Source organism: Gopherus flavomarginatus, chromosome 2 (genome assembly GCF_025201925.1).
Source record: "Gopherus flavomarginatus isolate rGopFla2 chromosome 2, rGopFla2.mat.asm, whole genome shotgun sequence".
NCBI classification, from domain to species: Eukaryota; Metazoa; Chordata; order Testudines; family Testudinidae; genus Gopherus; species Gopherus flavomarginatus.
Window position 1 is genome coordinate 233,060,016 of NC_066618.1, and position 21,580 is coordinate 233,081,595.

At 42.3% G+C, this 21,580-nt stretch overlaps 1 protein-coding gene across 3 annotated transcripts in view; it reads left to right on the top strand.

Annotated features, from left to right (window-relative positions):
- The window catches only part of UBXN2B (UBX domain protein 2B), a 324,811-nt gene that overhangs the window by 295,675 nt on the left and 7,556 nt on the right, over positions 1 to 21,580 (top strand). For all 3 annotated transcript variants that reach the window (XM_050938899.1, XM_050938900.1, XM_050938898.1), the window contains 2 exons: positions 3,176 to 3,285; positions 9,361 to 9,498. In XM_050938899.1, the coding sequence (XP_050794856.1) occupies positions 3,176 to 3,285; positions 9,361 to 9,498 (248 nt within the window). The remainder of the gene's footprint in view (positions 1 to 3,175; positions 3,286 to 9,360; positions 9,499 to 21,580) is intronic.

Here is a 21,580-nt window from a genome sequence, read left to right on the forward strand (position 1 = left end):
TTTGTGAGGAGGTGCCTACCATATTTCAAGGCTCTGTAGGCATTAGTTGTGTTGATTCAGCCCTATTAAGCATCTCACAGCAATTCATAACTTGCTATTTTGTGTGTTGCCTTTATTCCCTGTGAAATAGAAAACTGAGTGTCATTGATAATAAGGTACTGCAATTCTCACTAGCTAGATAAGATCCTTCTAAAGTTGATATTGTGTAGGAAGAAAATAAATATTGTATTTGATTAATTTTAAGTCCAATTTAGGGTGAAGAGAAAACAACCAAAATGGTTCTACTTTATAAAAGTTTCTTTATAAAAGTGGCATCATAGTATGCTTTGTTGTTGTAGCTCAGTGATTTCTGTGTCAATTTATAGTTAGAAAGATGTATCTTTTCCTCTCAGCCTTGCATATTATTTGCCCAGTGAGAGTCAAACAGGATTCTTTCCATATCATGCGTCATCACCAATAATAAATGTTCTGACATCCAAATTGGGCCCTCACCTACACCTGTGAAAGTGCTGGGCTCGTTTGACAAATTGAATAGAATAGAAGAGTTGTTTCCTAATTGCCATTGTTTTCAGCAGACTCAGATAGGTGTGACTGATAGGAGCTTAATAAACAACTTTGTTGATGCACAAGATGGAAAAAACATCAGCAGTAATCGAATCTTAGCTGAGGTTGGTCGGCAGTACTAACAGGAATAAAGAACAGTAAAGCTTACTTTTGCCACCAAAGAGAGCAGACATGACTGAATATACACAGGGAATAGAATTGTGAACTAAGATGATGCCATTTTTATATAGTCACTTTTCAGAGTAAAACTACACTACAATATCATCAGTAAAACTAAATTAAAACTACAGCATCTTTCTCTCTCTGGTGCCCTTCAGGGTCCTGTGCTAGGTCATCTTTGTCCTCTGCGCTCAAGATAGCGTCACATGATTTCAGCTAACACCTCTAACAAATCTAATTCTCTGCCTCTAATTTTAAACATTTTATGTTTGATATATTTATGTGAATGTCCTCCTGCAATTTCAAACTCATTTCCTCCAACCCTGAACTTTTCTCCTAATCTTTCTTCTTTTTCTTTTCTTCTCTAACACCATTGTCAACTCCACAACTCTCCCATATTTTGTAACCTTGGTGTTATCTTTGACTTCTCCTGCTCTTTCTGCACCATAACTAGTGTTAAGTTCTGTCACTTCTTCCTTTCTAAGGGCTTGTCTACATGGAAAATTAGTGTGTGGCAAATCAGTGTGTGAATGAACAGCATACTAGTCTGTTGCACACTAAGTCCCCGTGTGGATCCTGCTACATCATACCAACAGTTCTGTAGTGTGCTTTGACATACTGCTGTTTGAAACAGGTTTTATTAAGCAACAGTAAATCAAAGCACACCACAGGACTTTTAGTGAACAGTACAGGGTCCTCATGGCCTGCTGCTGTGCAGTGGGCTACTGCACTCTGCATTCATACCCTGCATTTCTGAACAAGTCTTGTGTTTGCAAGCGCTAAAAAAACAAAATGCAACTATAGCCAGTGTTAAAACCCTTGTCTATGCATTTGTCATATTCATCTTCCTTCCTGCAACCACTTCCTCTGTGATCTTCGGAATTCTCACCTCTATCTCCCTCCCATCTATTCAAAACACCATTGCTAATGTCTTCTTTATCTGCATCTACTCTGCTTTTATAATTGTCCCTTTCAGCTCTTTTGCTGGATTCTTTTCTTACCGCATCAGGTTTCTCATCCTTGCCTTTAAGGTTCTGCATAATTTTGCCCTGTCCTTATCTCTACTTTTCTTTCTTCCTATGCTCTTGCATGCTCCTTTTCTGCACTATAATCATTCTCCTTTTCCTGCTGTATGCCTCATCATTTATGCTTTTCCCAAGCTTGGGAGAAATCTCTTGCTGCTTCTTGTAAATTCAGACTTCCACATATTTCTTCTGTTAACCCTGAATTGTTCTTACCAACTTTCCCTGGCAGTAAGTCACACTCTCTCACCCAGACATTTTCTTGAATGTTTTCCTCATCTGTTTTAGAATGCAAGCTCTTCTGGGCAGGAATGTCTTCTTTTATGTTTTGTAAAGGATTGCATAATTGTTTTTAGTCTTGTACAAATACTTAAGTAATCTCATCTCCCTACCTGTCATTTCTCATTCAGTATTGAAAGGTTGACTCCTACCTCCAATAAACCCATGATCCTAGCCTCGATCACTCACTTGTCTGAAAATTTAACAAGTACCTTCATGCTTTCTCTCATGCTGTCATTTTCCCTGTAAGCATCCGCAAAACAGACTCATTATCCTATTTCAAATCCCTCTTTAAAAATCTCCTTTGCCTTGAGGCCTACAGAAAATATGACAATGGTTAGGCTGCTGAATATGCTGAGAATACACATCATACGTACCTATCTTGCTGACCAATATGTCTCATTGTTTCCTTGTACTCTCCAGTCAGTTTGTCTGTACCCATCTATTGTTTCTTAGATTGTAAGGTCTTGGGGGCAGGCAGAGTCTGTATTTTTGTTCTGTGTTTGTACAGTGTCTGTCACAGTGGGGTCCTAGTCCATGACTTGGGGCTACTAGGTGTTACAATAAAAATAACAATGATAAAGCTAGTTATGGGAATTAGTAACTGTAACTCTTGCTTTATTCCACAAACGATTAGAATAGTAATAGTAATCTGCAAGTTTATGGGCACTAAGTCAATTTTTAAACAAAAACAGTATTCGCTATTTTGAAAGCTGTTTCATCACCTGTTAAGCCTAGTATACTATCGTTAGCATATATTTTCTGTGTGCCTTGTATTTTATCTGTTAGCTATGTCACTGATAAAAGTCAAGGCTTATTGTGAAGTTCAAGGTTGCCAGTCTGTCTGAGGTCTCAGTACCACTAAGTTTGTAATCTCAACTGTATCAACAGTGCAAATGTTACTAGAAGTCAGTATCACTTTGAGGGAATCTAAAAATGACAGTCCAAAATCTCTCTACAAAAACTAATACAATGTTTTTATTTCTTCTGCCTTCTATCTTATGTTTCTGTGTTTTGCTACAAACTATGTTTTGTTTTAGATTCAGTTCTCTAATGTTTGCCAATATATACAAAGCTAACAAAAAGATCACCAGATAATTGCTTAGGAATTTTTTCATTTAGTTTTTTATTATACTTTCTTTGTTCAATAGGTTCAAATTTTGCTTAAACTGTGGAGGAATGGTTTCAGTTTAGATGATGGAGAGTTGAGAACTTACACAGACCCAACAAATGCTCAGTTTCTTGAGTCTGTTAAAAGAGGGTAAGTTATAATGGTGGTTGTTTTGCAGACTTTATCAGAGCGATCAGGTGGAGAGAGGAAAATAGTAATAAAACAGTGATGAATATTAAAAAAGTGTCTAACCTTTCTGCAGTGTAGAGTAACTGAGTACTGAAGCATTAAATAATCCTTCTACCAGAAACACGATTGATGTTACTGCTGAGATACAGACAGTGTACAGTAAGTCCTCGCTTAACGTAGTTATGTTCCTGAAAAATGCTACTTTAAGCGAAATGATGTTAAGCGAATCCAATTTCCCCATAAGAATTAATGGAAATCAGGGGGAAAATGGGGTGTGAGGGGGTTAGGTTCGGTTCCAGGGAAATTTTTTTTGCCAGACAAAAGACTATATAGATATCTTTCTATATATATCTGTATCTATCAGGGATCGGCAACCTTTGGCATGCAGCCTGCCAGGGTAAGCACTCTGGCAGGCCAGGTTGGTTTGTTTACCTGCCACGTCCACAGGTTCGGCCAATCGCAGCTCCCACTGGCCACGGTTTGCCACTCCAGGCCAATGGGGACTGCGGGAAGCGGTGAGGGATGTGCTGGCTGCCGCTTCCCACCAGCAGGTAAACAAACAGTCCTGGCGTGCCAGGGAGCTTACCCTAGCGAGCCACGTGCCAAAGGTTGCTGATCCCTGATAGATATAGATATCTATATCTATATCTATACACATACAGTATAAGTTTTAAACAAACAATTTAATACTTTACACAGCAATGATGATTGTGAAGCTTGGTTGGGATGGTGAAGTCAGAGGCTAGAAAAGGGTGGGATATTTCCCAGGGAATGCCTTACTGCTAAATGATGAACTAGCACTCTGCTGAGCCCTCTATGGTTAACACATTGTTCTTAACGTAGCCTCACAGTCTCCAAGGCAGCACAAATGGAAGGAGTGGAGACGGCATGGCAGAGAGAGATAGAAACTCACACCATGTGTGTGTTTCTGAGAGAGATGCACATTGCCCCTTAAAGTACACTGACCCCACTCCAAGTACATTGCCTTTTTAAGTAGATCAGCAAGTTGAGACAGCAGCTGCTGCCAGGAAGCTCCCTCTGTCCCCACTTGCTCTGAAGATAAGGTACAGGAGAGTAGGGGGACAGACACCCTGACATGAGCACCCCTTTTCCCCAGCCCGCTCTGCACAGCAAGCAGGAGGCTCCTGGGAGCAGCTCCAAAGCAGAGGGCAGGAGCAGCACAGGGCAGTGTGGGGAGGGACAGCAGAACTGCCCAGCAATTGATAGTCTGCCTGGCGGCTGTCGCACAAAGAACTTAGGGGAGTAGGTAGCTGATGGGGGGCTGCTGGTTCACCCTGGTTTCAAGCCCCTACCAGCTCGCTCCAACAGGCTGCTCTTTCTGCAAGCAGTGGCCGAAGCAGGCGTCTGCCAAACAACGTTATAAGGGACCATTGTGCAACTTTAAACTAGCATGTTCTCTAATTGATTAGCAACGTAACAATGAAACAACATTAACCAGGACGACTTTAAGTGAGGAGTTACTGTATATTGTCATAGGGACCTCTTTGCAATGGATCAAAAGGCATTTATGCCTCCTAGAATTTTATAAGGATTGATGTCGTACGCTTTCTTAATTTCCTCCTATCTTGAAAACTTTTTTTGTGATGGGAGAAGGACTGCAGTATGGGACTGTTCCATAGACTATCTATTTATTATGCTGTAGCTGCACTGGGGACACTTCTGAAGCCTAAATGTTAGTGAGCATTATCTGCATATATACACACCCATTGCCACTCCATGCAAAGTATTTCTGTGTGCAAATATGCTCAGATAATCTACAGAAGGGGTGTGCTTTTAGTTCCTGCTGTGCAGAATACAGGTGCACATCTATGCTTTTTACAATCAGAAGAAAATATCTGAAGTTTTATTATTAAAATGTGATGATCACCATATTTTTATGATGGTTAAATACTATAAAAGCAAATTGTATGTTAATTCAATCTCTTAGGGCTTATATACATAGCACCGGCAAAATGTGCCAGAGAGTGGGATTTATAAAATGCTCTAACTACTCCTTGGAAACCTGCTGATTTGCTCTAAAAGGTGCCTAATTCTCATCGGACTATGATAATGTGAACTACATCTCTACCCCAATACAACTTGGTCCTCGGGAGACAAAAACATCTCACCGTGGTATAGGTGAGACCACGTTATATTGAACTTGCTTTGGCCCTCCCTGCCCCTTGTTCCCTGACTGACCTCTCCAGAGACTCCCATCCCTAATCACCCCCAGGGCCCCACCCCCTACCCAACCCCCCTGTTCCCTGACTGCTCCGACCCCTATCCTTATCCCCTGCCCCCTGACAGGCACTCTCCGGCAGCGGAGGGAATCAGAGCAGCCTGGTCCCAGCCCGCTCCACTCCGCTACCTCTCAGCTGTGGCGCTCCGCTTCTTGCTGTCAGGGAATGTGGGGAAGTTGAGGAAAGAACGCCCCGCTGCACTCACCTGCAGCGGGAAGCCGAGCGATGCGGCCCCAGCCTGCTCCACTTTCCTTGCCCTGGCCCCAGCCATGTCGCTGGAGGTGGGGCAGGAGGGGCGGAGTGGGGAAAGGTCCTGCACTCACCTGTGGCGGGAGGAGGAGCACTGTGGTGGGAGCTGGCAGAGTGCAGCTGGCTGAGGCCAGGCTGCTCCACTTCCTGCCACCAGTGAGTGTGGGGAGATTGGGGAAAGGATGCCCTCCACACTCACCTGCAGTGGGAAGTGGAGTGACATGGCCCCTGCCTGCCCCGCTCTGCAAACTCCCAGCCGCGGTGCTCCGATTCCCACCACAGGTGAGTATGGGGCCATCCTTTCCCCAACCACCCCACACTCACCTGTGGTGGGAAGCGGAGTGCCACGCCTGGGAGGTGGCAGAATGGAGCGGGCTGGAGCCGGGCTGTTCCACTTCTGCTGCTGCCGGTGAGTGTAGGGGGGATCCCTTCCTCCAAACCCCCTCCCCCGAGTGACACGGCTGTGGCTGTGATGAGGAAAGCAGAGTGGGCTGCTCCCGGCCCCCTGCTAATCCTCAGGGCCCCCAAAAGTGCACCCCCCCTTGCAGCTCCTGCCTCCCAGACCTGGGGCGGGAGGGGAGCCCCTGACAGCCTGCAAGACCCTCTGCCACTTATCCAACCCCTCAGCCCCGGGCTGGCCAGGCACTCTTAACAGCTGCTCAGAGCAGCATGTCAGAGCTTTACCGCGTTATATGCGAACCCGCGTTATATTGAGGTAGAGGTGTAATTTCCTTTTAGACCATGCCAGCAGAGTTTACATGGAGCAGTTAGAGTGCAGCATGTTAGAGCACTTTATAAGTCACATACCCTGTGATATGTAGTCAAATGCTAAGATTGGGTCTCCACCTGGCCTGTGACACAAATAACATAATACTTCAATATGATGGCCATCTCCAGCAGTAGGCTCAGAAGTGCCAACTGAGATTCAAAATAATTTACGGCTTATTCACTGCAACAAATGCCTCCTTCTCTTTGAATATTCATATTTATGCTAAGCTGAACAAAACAGGTGTGGTTATTCCTTAACATGAATAATGTTTTAATTAGGGCTGTCAAGCAATTAAAAAATTAATTGTGTGATTTTAATAGCACTGTTAAACAATAATAGAATACCATTTATTTAAATATTTTAGATACACCACTACCTCGATATAATGCCACCCGATATAACATGAATTTGGATATAACACGGTAAAGCAGTGCTCCCGGGGGGGGCGGGGCTGTGCTGTGCACTCCGGTGGATCAAAGCAAGTTCAATATAACATGGTTTCATCTATAACGCGGTAAGAATTTTTGGCTCCCAAAGATAGCGTTATATCGAGGCAGAGGTGAATTTGTACATTTTCAAATATATTGATTGCAATTACAACACAATATAAAGTGTACAGAGCTCACTTTATATTTTTGATTACAAGTATTTGCACTGTAAAAAAACAAAAGAAATAGTATTTCTTAATTCACCTAATACAAGTACTGTAGTACAATCTCTTTATCATAAAAGTTGAACTTACAAAGGTAGGATTATGTACAAAAAAACTGCATTCAAAAATAAAACAATGTAAAATTTTAAAGCCTACAAGTCCTCTCAGTCCTACTTCTTGTTCAGCCAATTGCTAAGACAAACAAGTGTATTTACATTTACAGAAAGTAATGCTGCCCTCTTATTTACGTCACCAGAAAGTGAGAACAGGCATTTGCATGGCTCTTTTGTAGCTAGCATTGCAAAGTATTTATGTGCCAGATTCGCTAAAGATTCATGTGTCCCTTCATGCTTCAACCACCATTGCAGGGGACATGTGTCCATGCTGATGATGGGTTCTGCTCGATAACAATCCAAAGCAGTTTTTATATCTCTTATTGTATATGTATATATTAGATTACATCCCTCTTCCCTCCACCCTTTAGACATTGATTGTTGTCTGAGATTGTAAGATCTTCAGGGTAGAGGTTGTGTCTTTGTATGTATTTGTACAGCACCTAGCACAGTGGGCGATGTTACTAATTGAGGGCCCTGGGTGCTACTGCAATATAATAAATTAGTTGATTATTTCTCAAGGTGTTTTTCCTCACTTGAATTGGATTATGATCCCTGTTAAGGACTGTGATTGTCAGGCAAAAAAAATGTATTGCATTAGAGTGGGGAGGGACCTCCAGCCCACTACTTGATTTAATCCAGCCTTCAGCAAGTCTCCAACCCAAACCTCAGTGCCCTCTCCTCCCACCCCCCGCAGCTCCCGGTTGGAGGGGCGATCAGGGAAGCTCCGCATGCTGCCTCCAGCACCGGCTTCACAGCTCCCATTGGCCGGGAACCGCAGCCAATGGGAGCTGTGGGTGCAGTACCTGCAGGCATGGGCAGCATGCACTGCACAGAGCCCTCATCTGCCCCTCTATGTAGGGGCTGCATATGCCGGCCGCTTCCGGGAGCAGCGCAGGGCTAGGGCAGGCAGGGAGCCTGCCCTAGCCCTGCTGCACAGCCAACCAGGAGCTGCCTCAGGTAAGTGCCACATGGCCAGAACCCACACCCCAAGTCCCCTGCCACACCTTAACTCCCTCCCAGACTCTGCACCACAAACCCCAGGTCTCAGCTCCCTCTCGTATCCAAACTCTCTCTCCCAGATCCTGCACCCCAACGTGTACCCCAGTTTGAAACCCCCCTTCCTGCACCCTAACTCCCTCCCCCAGGTCAAAACCGCCTCCCACACCCTAATTCCCTCTCAGGCCCCCAACTCCCTTCTCCTGCCCTGAGCTCCCTCCTGCACCCCAAACTCCTTATCCCCAGCCCCACTCCAGAGCCTGCATCCCCAGCCGGAACCCTCACTCCCTCCTGCACCCCAACCCCCTGTTCCAGGCTGTACCCTGAACCCCTCATTTCTGGCCCTATCCCGGAGCCTAGGGGAAGCCCAGAGGCGCCCCCTCCTGCTGTGGGGCTGTGTGTGGCCCGCAACTGATTTTTTTTTCTGTAGGTCTGTGGCCCCTCAAAGAAAAAAGGTTCCCCACTCTTGCATTAGAGATTACTTGAGAAAACTTTAAAAATGTTTTGATTAGTGAAGAATTATAATATAATATTATAATTCCAGCAACTATTTTTAGACGTTATTTCTAAATTCTGTTCCTCTTGATAATTTTTTAAATTCTCAAATAAAATATTAAAAATATCTATGTATGGGCAATATTCCATCCTCCTTTTTTTAAAACACAGAATTCCCCAGTAACTTCATCTGCTTGAACATATTTTGCAAAATGTAGCTATAAGATTATACTCTCATTCATTGTATCAGTGCACCCTAGATTTCAACTTGTGACTTAATAATGAACTACATGAATTATATACCCATTAGTCTTTAACTCCACCTTCCATAAGAAGTAGGTGCAATTTTATTCCTCTGCATTTTGATACAGATAGGGCACTAGTTTCCACTCTTTTTTTATTAAAATATTGTTTAGGCTCTTGTAGGATCCATTCTGAAGTGTTTTACTGTACTGTAATTGGGAATTTCTACTGTGTACTTTAAGGAGACAGCTAAAATGATTTATTTTTATATTTAAGAGAGATTCCTTTGGAACTTCAACGGTTGGTGCATGGTGGCCAAGTTAACTTGGATATGGAAGACCACCAAGAACAAGAATATGTAAAGCCTAGATTGAAATTCAAAGCCTTCAGTGGAGAAGGACAAAAGCTTGGAAGGTAAAAATAAATTTAACAAATTAATGTTCTGTCATGCACGTGTGAAATTTGCAATTAAAGAGAAGTGTAGGGCTCAGGATGACTGCAAAAAATACATTTTATTTTTCTATTTTCTATATTTGTTTTCTATGATGCTATTTTAAATAGAGCTTTCAGACACCAATTTTAATTGAGTTATCGCAGACTTCTGGAGAAGGTAACTCAGTGCACTTTGCACTTAACAGCAGTTAATACCAGAAGTGTTTACTGATCAGTCTTGGTCAGAGAATGTAGTGAATGAAAACCAATACTTGATTCACAAGTCAGATATGTCAAAACTTAAGAGTTAGAAGATCCTAGAATTAAGCTTGCCTTTGCAATGTGATTCTGTCCCATTGTATGCCTTATTACAGTCTTCAAGGCTGCAGAGAGTGTTTTGGGGGTCTGAAACTGATGTCCCCATCCAGATAAAAAAAACACTACCATGGAAATGAAAGAGTTTAAGAAGAGGAGAGCGGATGGGAGTGGAGGGGTCAGCGAGGCCCCAGGCCTGTGTGGTTGCTGCCTTCTCCACAGGCAGGGATGCTCTTCTCTGCATGTAGCCTGGTCTTGCCTCTCTCTGAACTCTAACGCTGCCACTAGCGGGAGTGGTTTCCCTGACCTTACTCCTTCCTTTGCCTCTCAGCATGGTAGGGCACCTCAAGCCTGGCATGATGATGCCAGCAATGGTGACTGTGGGTTCTGGGCCTGGCTGAGATGGGCAATTCGCTCCCTGCATTATTGATGGCAGGCATCAAACCTGAGCGGCATTGCAATCCCGTTCACCATGTTGCAACACCTCTTCACTCAAATTTGGCTCGGCCGTCCCTTTGTCATTTTGTGGGCCCTCTCAAACAGGGGCCTTAGGACAAACTACCCCTTCCCCCGGTCCCATCTATGGCAGCCCTCTTTAATTACATGATCACGTACTCATTTTTTTTTTGTTGGGGGGGAGGGGGTTCATGGGAACAGCAGAAGTTGCATCCTTGAAACCAGAGTGATACCCCTGCCAAATTTCAAATTCCTGCTTCCAAGCATGGAGTTGCCATAGCTATGTTCGTTGTTTTTTTTTGGGGGGGAGGGGGTTGTTTGTTTTTTTTACACTGACAAAACAACATATTTTACCCTTATCTTTATTCTCGGATGTGGCTCAACCATTTTTGCTAAAAGTTTACAAAAAATTCAGCTTGATGTGGACACCCAGCATGGAACATTTCAGCCTGAATGCTTAACATTTGGCTAAGTTACAGGCAACTAAAAACAGGATCTTATAATGTATAGGGTGACTATATTTCCCAAAGGGAAAACAGGACACCATCTGGGGCTTGCCTGAGCCCTGCTGCCTCGGGTTGACAGCTGAAGCGTCTCTTCCCTTCTCCCATGTGGGGTTTCCCTAACCTTTCCCTCCAAGGGCAGGGCTGACAGACCTAGCCCCACCACCCAGGACTGGGGCTGAAGTCTGAGCCCCGCTGCCCAGGTCTGACATAGCGAGCCTTCCACTACCACTCCACACCCCGCTTCCTCTTTGCCCCCACCCCCGCGTGGGGCTCACCCAAGCCTTTTCCCCCTCCCCACAGCACAGGGCTGACAACCCTAGCCCCACCACCCAGGGCTGGGGCTGACAGCCCAAGGTCTGATGTCTGATGTCGTCACTTCCCTTCCCCCCGCCACCCCAAAAAAACCCCCAACAAAACAACTTTTCCTCTGCTTTGGCAAAACTGCATTTATCCCATTTGCTTTCTTGACAAATGCACGCTTTTGCCACAAATGTCAGGACATCCTGGACAAGGCTTAAAAAGGGGAATGTCCCAGCCAAAACTGGAACGTTTTGGGGCAACATTAACAAAGAGTGGTGCTACCAGTTCTCCTATTATCATTGGGAAAAAATGTAAGCAGTATGTTAAGATTAGTCAGATTTAAACTTGCTGCTTTATTACTGTTTCTAGAGTATGATGAAGTGGAATTTGACATTCATAGTGGAATGTCATTCTAATCTGCCAGATCAGTTTACCTAGACACTTGATAAATTAATTTATACATAGACTTGTCCTTCTGTTATTAAGGAAATGTAGCTGATTAAAAGTAATGGATTAATTGCCATGCAGATTGAAGCCCTTCTTTTATTGTTTGAATGGGTAGAATGCTGAGAGCCGCAGTATAGGATTCCACGTGCCACCTTGCCAGTATGCCTCAGCCCTGATCTGGAAGGACCATAGTTTGTACATTAAAACAAAAAGAGCGAGGAATACTTGTGGTACCTTAGAGACTAACATATTTATTAGGGCATAATCTTTCATGGGCTAAAATCCACTTCATCAGGTACATGCAGTGGAAAATATAGTAGGAACATAAATATATATATATAGAGAGAGAGAGAACATGGAAAAAATGGGGGTGTCATGCCAACTCTAACGAGACTAATCAATTAAGGTGAGCTATTATAAGCTGGAGAAAAAAAACTTTTGTAGTGATAATCAGGATGGCCCATTTCAAACAGTTGACAAGAAGGTGTGAGTAACAGTAGGGGGAAAATTAGCATGGGGAAAGAGTTTTTAATTTGTGTAATGAACCATCGACGCCTGGTCTTTATTCAGGCCTAATTTAATGGTGTCCAGTTTGCAAATTAATTCCAGTTCTCCAGTTTCTTGTTGGAGTCTGTTTTTGAAGTTTTTTTGTTGACGAATTTGCCACTTTTAGGTCTGTAATTGAGTATCCAGGGAGGCTGAAGTGTTCTCCGACTGGTTTTTGAATGTTATATTTCTTGACGTCTGATTTGTATCCATTTATTCTTTTACGTAGAGACTGTCTGGTTTGGCCAATGTACATGGCAGAGGGGCACTGCTGGCACATGATGGCATATATATCACATTGGTAGATGAGCAGGTGAATGAGCCCCTGATGGCGTGGCTGATGTGATTAGGTCCTATGATGGTGTCCCTTGAATAGATATGTGGACAGAGATGGTAACGGGCTCTGTTGCAAGGATAGGTTCCTGGGTTAGTGTGTTTGTTGTGTGGTTGCTAGTGAGTATTTGCTTTAGGTTGGGGGACTGTCTGTAAGCGAGGACTGGCCCATCTACCAAAATCTGTGAGAGTGAGGGATCGTCCTTCAGGATAGGTTGTAGATCCTTGATGATGCGCTGGAGAGGTTTTAGTTGGGGGCTGTAGGTGACAGCTAGTGGCGTTCTGTTACTTTCTTTGTTGGGCCTGTCTTGTAATAGGTGACTTCTGGGTATTCTTCCTGCTCTGTCAATCTGTTTCTTCACTTCAGCAGGTGGATACCGTAGTTTTAAGAACGCTTGATAGAGATCTTGTAGGTGTTTTTTTGTCTCTGTCTGAAGGATTGGAACAGATGCAGTTGTATCTTAGAGCTTGGCTGTGAACAATGGATCGTGTGATGTGATCTGGATGAAAGCTGGAGGCATGTAGGTAAGTATAGCGGTCAGTAGGTTTCTGGTATGGGGTGGCGTTTTATGTGACCATCGCTTATGAGCACTATAGTGTCCAGGAAGTGGATCTCTTGTGTGGACTGGTCCAGGCTGAGGTTGATGGTGGGATGGAAATTGTTGAAATCATAGTGGAATTTCTCAAGGGCTTCCTTTCCATGGGTCCAGATGATGAAGATGTCATTAATGTAGTGCAAGTAGAGATGGGGCGTTAGGGGACGAGAGCTGAGGAAACATTGTTCTAAGTCAGCCATAAAAATGTTGGCATACTGTGGGGCCATGCGGGTACCCATAGCAGTGCCACTGACTTGGAAGTATACATTGTCCCCAAATGTGAAATAATTGTGGGTGAGGACAAAGTCCTTCTGTCATAAACAGATAGTTAAGGGTTAATAAACAGGAGTACTTCATGTCTCTTTTGCCTGTAAAGGGTTAACAAGTTCGGTGAACCTGGCTGTCACCTGACCAGAGGACCAATCAGGGGACAGGATACTTTCAAATCTTGAGGGAGGGAAGTTTTTGTGTGTGCTGTTAGTTTTTGGTGGTTGTTCTCTCTGGGTTCTGAGAGTGACCAGATGTGCAACCAGGTTTCTCTCCAATCTCTCTGATGCAGTCTCTTATATGTCCAGAATAGTAAGTACTAGGTAGATCAGGCGAGTTAGGCTTATGTTTGTTTTCTTTATTTGCAAATGTGTATTGGGCTGGAAGGAGTTCAAATTTTGCATTTTGCTGAAAGAATTTTAATTTGTACTTGTATACTTAGGCTGGGAGGGTATTCCCAGTGTCTATAGCTGAAAGACCCTGTAACATATTCCATCTTAAATTTACAAAGATAATTTTTACTGTTTTTTCTTTCTTTTTAATTAAAAGCTTTTCTTGTTTAAGAACCTGATTGGTTTTTTTTATTCTGGTGAGAGATCCCAGGGGACGGGGTCTGGATTCACCAGGGAATTGGTGTGGAGAAAGGAGGGAAGGGGAGAGAGAGGTTAATTTCTCTCTGTGTTAGGATTACTTTCTCTCTCAGGGAGAGTCTGGGAGGGGGAGAGAGAAGGAGGAGGAAAGGTGAATTTTCCTCTCTGTTTTAAGATTCAAGGAGTTTCAATCACAGTGATCTTCCAGGGTAACCCAGGGAGGGGAAGCCTGGGAGAGGCAACGGTGAGGGAAAGGGTTTACTTTCCTTGTGTTAAGATCCAAAGGGACTGGGTCTTGGGGGTCCCCGGACAAGGTTTTGGGGGGACCAGAGTGTACCAGGCACTGGAATTCCTGGTTGGTGGCAGCGCTACAAGTACTGAGCTGGTAATTGAGCTTAGAGGAATTCATGCTGGTACCCCATCTTTTGGACGCTAAGGTTCAGAGTGGGAGATTATACCATGACACCTTCACACTTAAGTCTTGATCATTGTTAACTCCTTGCTGTCTCACGTGAGACTGCCAAAAACTTTGCCTCCTTTGTTGGAGATTTTAAGGAACGCACCAGTTCAATAGGAATTTGACGGAGACCACTAATTCATTCAACCTTATAGCTGTTAGTACTTGGTCTGTATTTGATCCAATGATCAGTATAAATAGCAAACAGTATATTCCGTTACAAATTCCCTGAGCCATCCAACCTCCATCCTTCTCTATCACTTTCTGCTTTTAGTCTGATACTTCTCTATCACTTTTCATAGTCTGATACTTGACCAAGTTCCTGATGGGATTTCTGTATGGCAGCAATTAAAGCATCTATTGGCTGAAATGCCAGTGTCAGAAATATTGTGATATAATATATGAACTGGTAACACCTTTGATTATAAGACTCCCAGCTACACTATTGACAGGTCTAGTATCCTTAAACAGAAGAGAGAGTCATTTGAGAATCCCACTTGATTTATTTGATACAAAATGAATATGAACAATAAATTGCATGATTTTAAAACCTTAATTCCAATGAAATCCTGGTGAGATCTTCAAATGCTGCCACAAAATGCTGAAGTACTTAGATGATAATAGTTGTTGAAACATAAGCAATAATGTTAAAGCAGCTGACATCTGCCTTTGAATTGCTTAGTCTGGTATCTGGGGGCAAGAATATGTGGATGATAAAATTCTAAACAGTTACATAGTAGTGCAACTACAAAATATGTTCTAGTGACTGAGCTCCTGAGATGTGACAGTCAGCTTGCACCCTAATCAGACTTGAGATATTATACCTTTTTAGACAAGGCTCTAAAACCTGTTCAAGGTAACTCAGCAAGAATAAGCAGCAATAAATATACTTGTAACATTCTGTCATCAAGCTTTTCTGTAACACAGATTCATAGGCTCCAGAGCAACCTTATAGACCAACTCAATAATGTCTAGCAGTTGAATAGTAAACACCTCAACTGCTTGATGCTCACCATGTGCATTAATTTTGTCAGCCAGGCAGTTCTGATACCTTTTTGGAAATAGCTTAATTCGTTTTTAACTATGTAAAATGGATCTTATTACAGTATGAAATAAATATATAACATATCTAAGATCACATAAGCAGATTTGTTTGATTACAACAAGCAATAGCTACATGTTGTTGTTGATTCAAAACTCCTCATCGATTTCTCACCCTCCAAGTCTTCCTTCTTTGCACTTAACTGACATATTCAAATGAATTTGCTGAAAAACCTTTCATTTGCAGGTAAGATATGTGGGATGTAAGTGTCAAAAGCTGGTTCCATTAATTGCATGGGTTTTTGATTTGGAGCTTTCAGTATAAGCCAGTGGTGGGCAACCTGTGGCCCACGGACTGCATGCGGCCTGTCAGGGTAATCCACTGGCGGGCCGCCAGACAGTTTGTTTGCATTTGCAAGGCCATCTGCAGCACCCAGTGGCCACAGTTCGCCATTCCTGCACCACTTCCCACAGCTCCCATTGGCAAGGGACGGCAAACTGCGGCCACTAGGAGCTGTGGGCGGCCATGCAAATGTAAACAAACTGTCTTGCAGCCCACCAGCGGATTACCCTGACAGGCCACAGGTTGCCCACCACTGGTATAAGCTATAAGCAATGTCTGATTACTGACATGACAAACAGGGGTGGCTCCAGGCCTCAGCACACCAAGCGCGTGCTTGGGGCAGCAAGCCGCTGGGGGTGCTCTGCCAGCGCCGTGAGGACAGCAGGCAGGCTGCCTCCAGCAGTTTGCCTGCAGAGTGTCTGCTGGTCCCATGGCTTCGGCAGACCTCCCACAGGCGTGCCTGCGGAGGGTCCGCTGGTCCCGTGGTTTTTGTGGACCTCCCTCAGGCATGTCGCCAGAGGCAACCTGCCTGCCATGCTTGGGGCGGCAAAATCCCTAGAGCCGCCCCTGATGACAAACTTGAGTAATGTTCTCTCTCACTTTCTCTGTCCCCAGCATCTTTGTGCATTTCATGCCACTCAAATATCTTAAACCAGAATGATTTTTCTTCCATTTTAGAAAATACTTTCATAATTTTCATCAAGACTGTCTTGAGCTCTGTGTGTTACCAGCTGTTGGCACCAGAAAGATTTGTATTCTTCCAAAAATTTCAGATCTGTTTTCCTCCTGCATTGCATCCCAGTACTCCTAGCTTCCGTTACTTGTTAAGGATTATGAGCCAAATTTATCATGTTGTAACCATGTTGACTTAAATGGAGTTCAATTTTGGACTCAGGTTTTATTCAATCTTGATCAGAAAAAATATCTGTAGACAGAAAGGGAAAATTACCCAACGCTTAACACTCTTCATCACTTCCTAATCCCTGCTACTTCATTTAGTACCAAATTATAGCTGGTCCTGTGCTCGAGGAGGAGAGGGAATCTCTTTGCAGTGCACCACTTTCTTCCCAAGGCAGGTAAATCTTTTAAGAGAAATAAATGGACCTGCAGTGTGGTGTTAGAAAAGCTACTTGTACTTTGGTCTCTAAAGACCACAGAACCCACACTAAATAATGTGTTGTTTATATATGGTTCAACACATTTTATTAGGCAGTAATATATAGCAGGAATCTGGGTTGTGCATGCACAGTCCATCTGTCATCTTAGTACTAAAAATGAGTGGAGGAAGAGGTGTGCTACAGGTGATCTAATTAAACCTCCAGGAAATATTCCATTATAAACACCTATTTCTACATTACAGAATTCCTTAAAATGCTGTCAAGTGAAACTTTTGTATATTGTCAATGGGTAAACTAAGTTTGAAAAGAATTGGGTGGGTACTTCTTAAAATTAGACAAGTATAAAATTATTACTTGGGTTAGCTATAGAATCATAGTAATGTAGGACTGGAAGGGACCTGTGCTGAGGCAGAACTAAATATACCAAATGAGTGTTTGTCTAACCTGTTAAAAACGTCCTATGATGGGGATTCCACAAGCTGTGTCGATAACCTATTCCAGTACTGAACTATCCTTATAAATAGCTTTTCATGATATCTAACCTAAATCTCCCTTGCAGCAGATTAAGTCCGTTACTTCTTGTTCTACTTTCAGTGGACCTGGAGAACAATTGATCACCATGCTCTTTGTAACAGCACTTAACATATTTGAAGACTGTTTTTAGGTCCCCCCCCACTCAATCTTCATTTCTCAAGACTAAACATTCCCAGTTTTATTAACCTTACCTCATAGGTCCAGTTTTCTAAACCTTTTATCATTTTTGTTGCTCTCTATTTTGTCCACGTCTCTGCTAAAGTGAGACCCCCGGAACTGGACACAGTGCTCCAGCTAAGACCTCACCTGTGCTGAATAGAGCAGGAGAATTACCTCCTATGTTTTACACATCATTCCAAGGTGTGTTAACCGGAATGTCATATTAGCTTTTTTCACAACTGCATCACATTGGTGACTCATTCAGTTTGTGATCCAGTATAACCCCCAGATCCTTTTCAGCAGTACTAATGGCATGCCAGTTATTCCCCATTCTGTATATGTGCATTTGATTTTTCATTCCTAAGTGTAGTGCTTTGCACTTGTCTTTATTGAATTTCATCTTGGTGATTTTAGACGAATTCTTCAATTTGTCGAGGTCATTTTTAATTCTAATCCTGTCCTTCAAAGTGCAAGCAGCTACTCCCAGCTTGGAGTTACCTGCAAATTTTGCAAGCATACTCTCAAGTCATTAATAAAAATATTGACTAGTACTGGACCCATCGTAAGTCCCTGTAGACCCCACTAGATATGTCCCTCCAGTTTGAGAGTAAACCACTGATAACTACTCCTTCAATACAGTGTTTCAATTAGTTTTGCATCTACCTTATGGTAATTTCATCTAGACTACATTGCCCTTTTTGCTTTTGAGAACGTCACATGGGACAGTGTCAGAAGCCTTACTAAAATCAAGATGTATTACATCTGCTTTTCCCCTGTCCATTTGTCTAGTAACCCTGTCAAGGAAGGAAATTAGGTTGGTTTGGTATGATTTGTTCTTGATAATTGACTATTTCTTATAACCCTATTATCCTCTACATGCTTACAAACTGATTGTTTAATAATTTGTTCCAGTATCTTTTGAGGTATCGAAGTTAGGCTGACTGGTCTGTAATTTCGCAAGTTGTGTTTGTTCCCCTTTTTAAAGATAGGTACTATATTTACCCTTGTTTGGCCTCTGGGACCTCACTGATCCTCCATGAGTTCTCAAACATAATCACTAATGGTTCTGAGCTAGTTCCTAAGGTGAATTTCATCAGGCCCTGCTTACTTGAATATATCTAGCATATCTACATATTTTTTTTAACCTGTTCTTTCTCTATTTTAGCTTGTGTTCCTTCCCCTTGTGGTTAATATTAATCATTCAAAGCAGTGTTTCTCAAACTTGGGACGCCGCTTGTGGTAGGGAAAGCCCCTGGTGGGCCAGGCCAGTTTGTCTACCTGTCCCGTCCGCAGGTTCCGCCTATTGCGGCTCCCACTGGCCGCAGTTCGCTGCTCCAGGCCAACGGAAGCTGCTGGAAGCGGCGGCCAATATGTCCCTCGGCCCGCGCCACTTCCAGCAGCTCCCATTGGCCTAGGACGGCGAACTGCGGCCAGTGGGAGCCGCGATAGGCAGAACCTGCGGACGGGGCAGGTAGACAAACTGGCCCGGCCCGCCAGGGGCTTTCCCTACACAAGCGGTGTCCCAAGTTTGGGAAACACTGGTTTAAAGTATCTTATCACAATTTACCTTTAATGAAGACTGAAGCAAACTATGCATTAAACACCTCAGCCTTCTTGTTGTCATCCATTAGCTCTCCTTTCCTGCTAAGTAGAGGGCATAGTACATATATGTTATGTATGTGGAAGTGTTTTCCATGTGATACATTTCAGAATTATTTTATAAATTTCTTTAACCTGTGTCTTTGCTCCCCTCACTTACCTTCCATCTCCCTGGACTTAATTTTACATTACAAACCCTTACTCAGCTTTAAATAGCTTTTGCTTTTTTTTTAAAATATTAACCTGCCAGCCAAATGATTTCTCCTCCTTTCCTGCAAAATTACACCTACCCAAGCTCTGGAGAGGCAAGATTTAGTCCTAGGCCAGTAACAACTTTTCTTGCCATAAAAATGTCATCTTTTAGCCCTGCAGAGTTAGAAGCAGAAGTTTTATATCATTAGAAAGGGGAAACCATCAGCTTCTAGCATTCTTCCTGCCCTTGAAAATCTATTTTAGGTCACTGTCAAAGATGGTCTGTGGCTTATGATCTTTGGCTTCCTCTGACTCCTTTACACTGTGGACTCATTGTAAATAAAGGAATTTGGCTTTCCAGATGGAGGGATATGAAAGGGCCCTACAAGGCCAAATTCTTAACTTGTGTAAATCTGCATTGTTCTGTTGATTTTTAATAGTGATGCCAGTTGACACAAGCTGAGAATCTGGATCATTATGTTTAAAATCGCATGCACAGTGTATCACCTTGTAATATAAAAGTTTTCTCAACACTGGACGACATGCATGTTTTAGACCTCATCGCTTAACCTCTTCTGAGCAATATGCCCATGCCAAATTCATGCAGCTAAAACCTTTCATACCACACCATCATGTATTCCCTACATATTTTGTGCATGTATGTTTAGATACACACATTATATTGTATACAAGTAGTAGAATACTCCACACTCGAAAAAATGATTTTATGCTGTCCTTATATTATTTTTTTTATGTTCTAATGATGTTAGTTTCCAGTCTTACAAAATTTGCATCTCATCACTCAAGGATGTATAAATAGCTCTTAATGTATGTACTTCCGATTTTGTAGTCCCTAAGGTCTTAACTCCATAAACAATGGGGAAAGGTAATCTAATAGATAGAAAATTCATTAGAGAGTATGTGATTAAAAGGCTAACTTGTTTGTCACACAGTGGTCATTTTCCCAGGTTTTCTTTAACGAAGCATCATTTTTAAACTTTTAAGTATAACCATATTGCTGAATAATGTTTATATAAATTAAATGGGGCATGATTCCTTACTCCAAATGAGTATGCAATGTAAATTAGCCAAACCTAGAATATGAGTCTTGGGAAAGAGGAATCAGTACTAAAAACAAATAAAAATGTAGGTGATATAAAGTACATAAGTATTAAATTATATACAGACTTATATGACCAAGAGGGAAGAAGTAGAAAGCAGATAAATTTGGCATTAGTGCATTCATTAAAGCACAGTGGCTAGGTGTGTGAAAAATAGTCCATGCTGTAAACATTACAGTTTCTGAAAGCTTTTTTTCTTTTTAACGTTATCTACTCCACCCTTCTCTATCATGAGATTATAGCACTCTCAGATTCAGATCCTGACCAGGCAGGATTCAATCTCCAACCCAAAATCAAACCTTAGCTACACCTAACCAGAGCAAAAACACTTCCCTTCAGCATCTTTACAACAGATTTACCAATTCCTATACTAATCAGCATTCTTGTGCTTAAAAGGCCAAATTCAGAGGTGACAAATGATGGTATAAACTAAATATCAGTAAATCAGCATAAATAATATCCTGAGAGGGTGAAAAGACAAAGAGAGGTTGTAGCAGGCACAATCAACGGGGTGTATGAAAGCATAACATAAAGCACTTAGGACCAGCTGCCAATGTATAATTTACATAACCACTTACATTATCTCCAAATATGGCCCATAAGGTACAATGAATAAAATTAAAATCATGCACATGTTGTTTCATGTTCTAGTATTAACATACACAAAAATGTTGTGTTATGATAATCTATCCATAGATTGCATATATAATTATGCAATTGTATTAGCCTTCCCTTTTATAGTAGTGATGTGCGTTAAATTAGGGATGTAAAATGTTTACCGGTTAACCTGTAAGCATTAGTCTTACCGGTTAACCCACCTTAATCGTTAACCCCTGCGCCTGCTCCGGCCCTTTAATCAGTTAACCATTTAAATGAAATATTCTTAAATCGTTTAAACGGTTAACTTTTTAAACAATATTTATATCCCTACATGAAATAGTCCTGTATATAAAAAATCACGTGCAAGAAACCTCATGTATGGAGAAAATGTTCTTGTGTAACTAAATGCACGTATTTAAAATCTTATCCATATATTAATGCAAACAATTTGGCACTCTTTTCAATACTCAAGTCAATTTGTATACAGTGCATGATACTGGTTTCAGATAGAAAAGAAAGATAAATGTTCTAGAATGCATCTTTT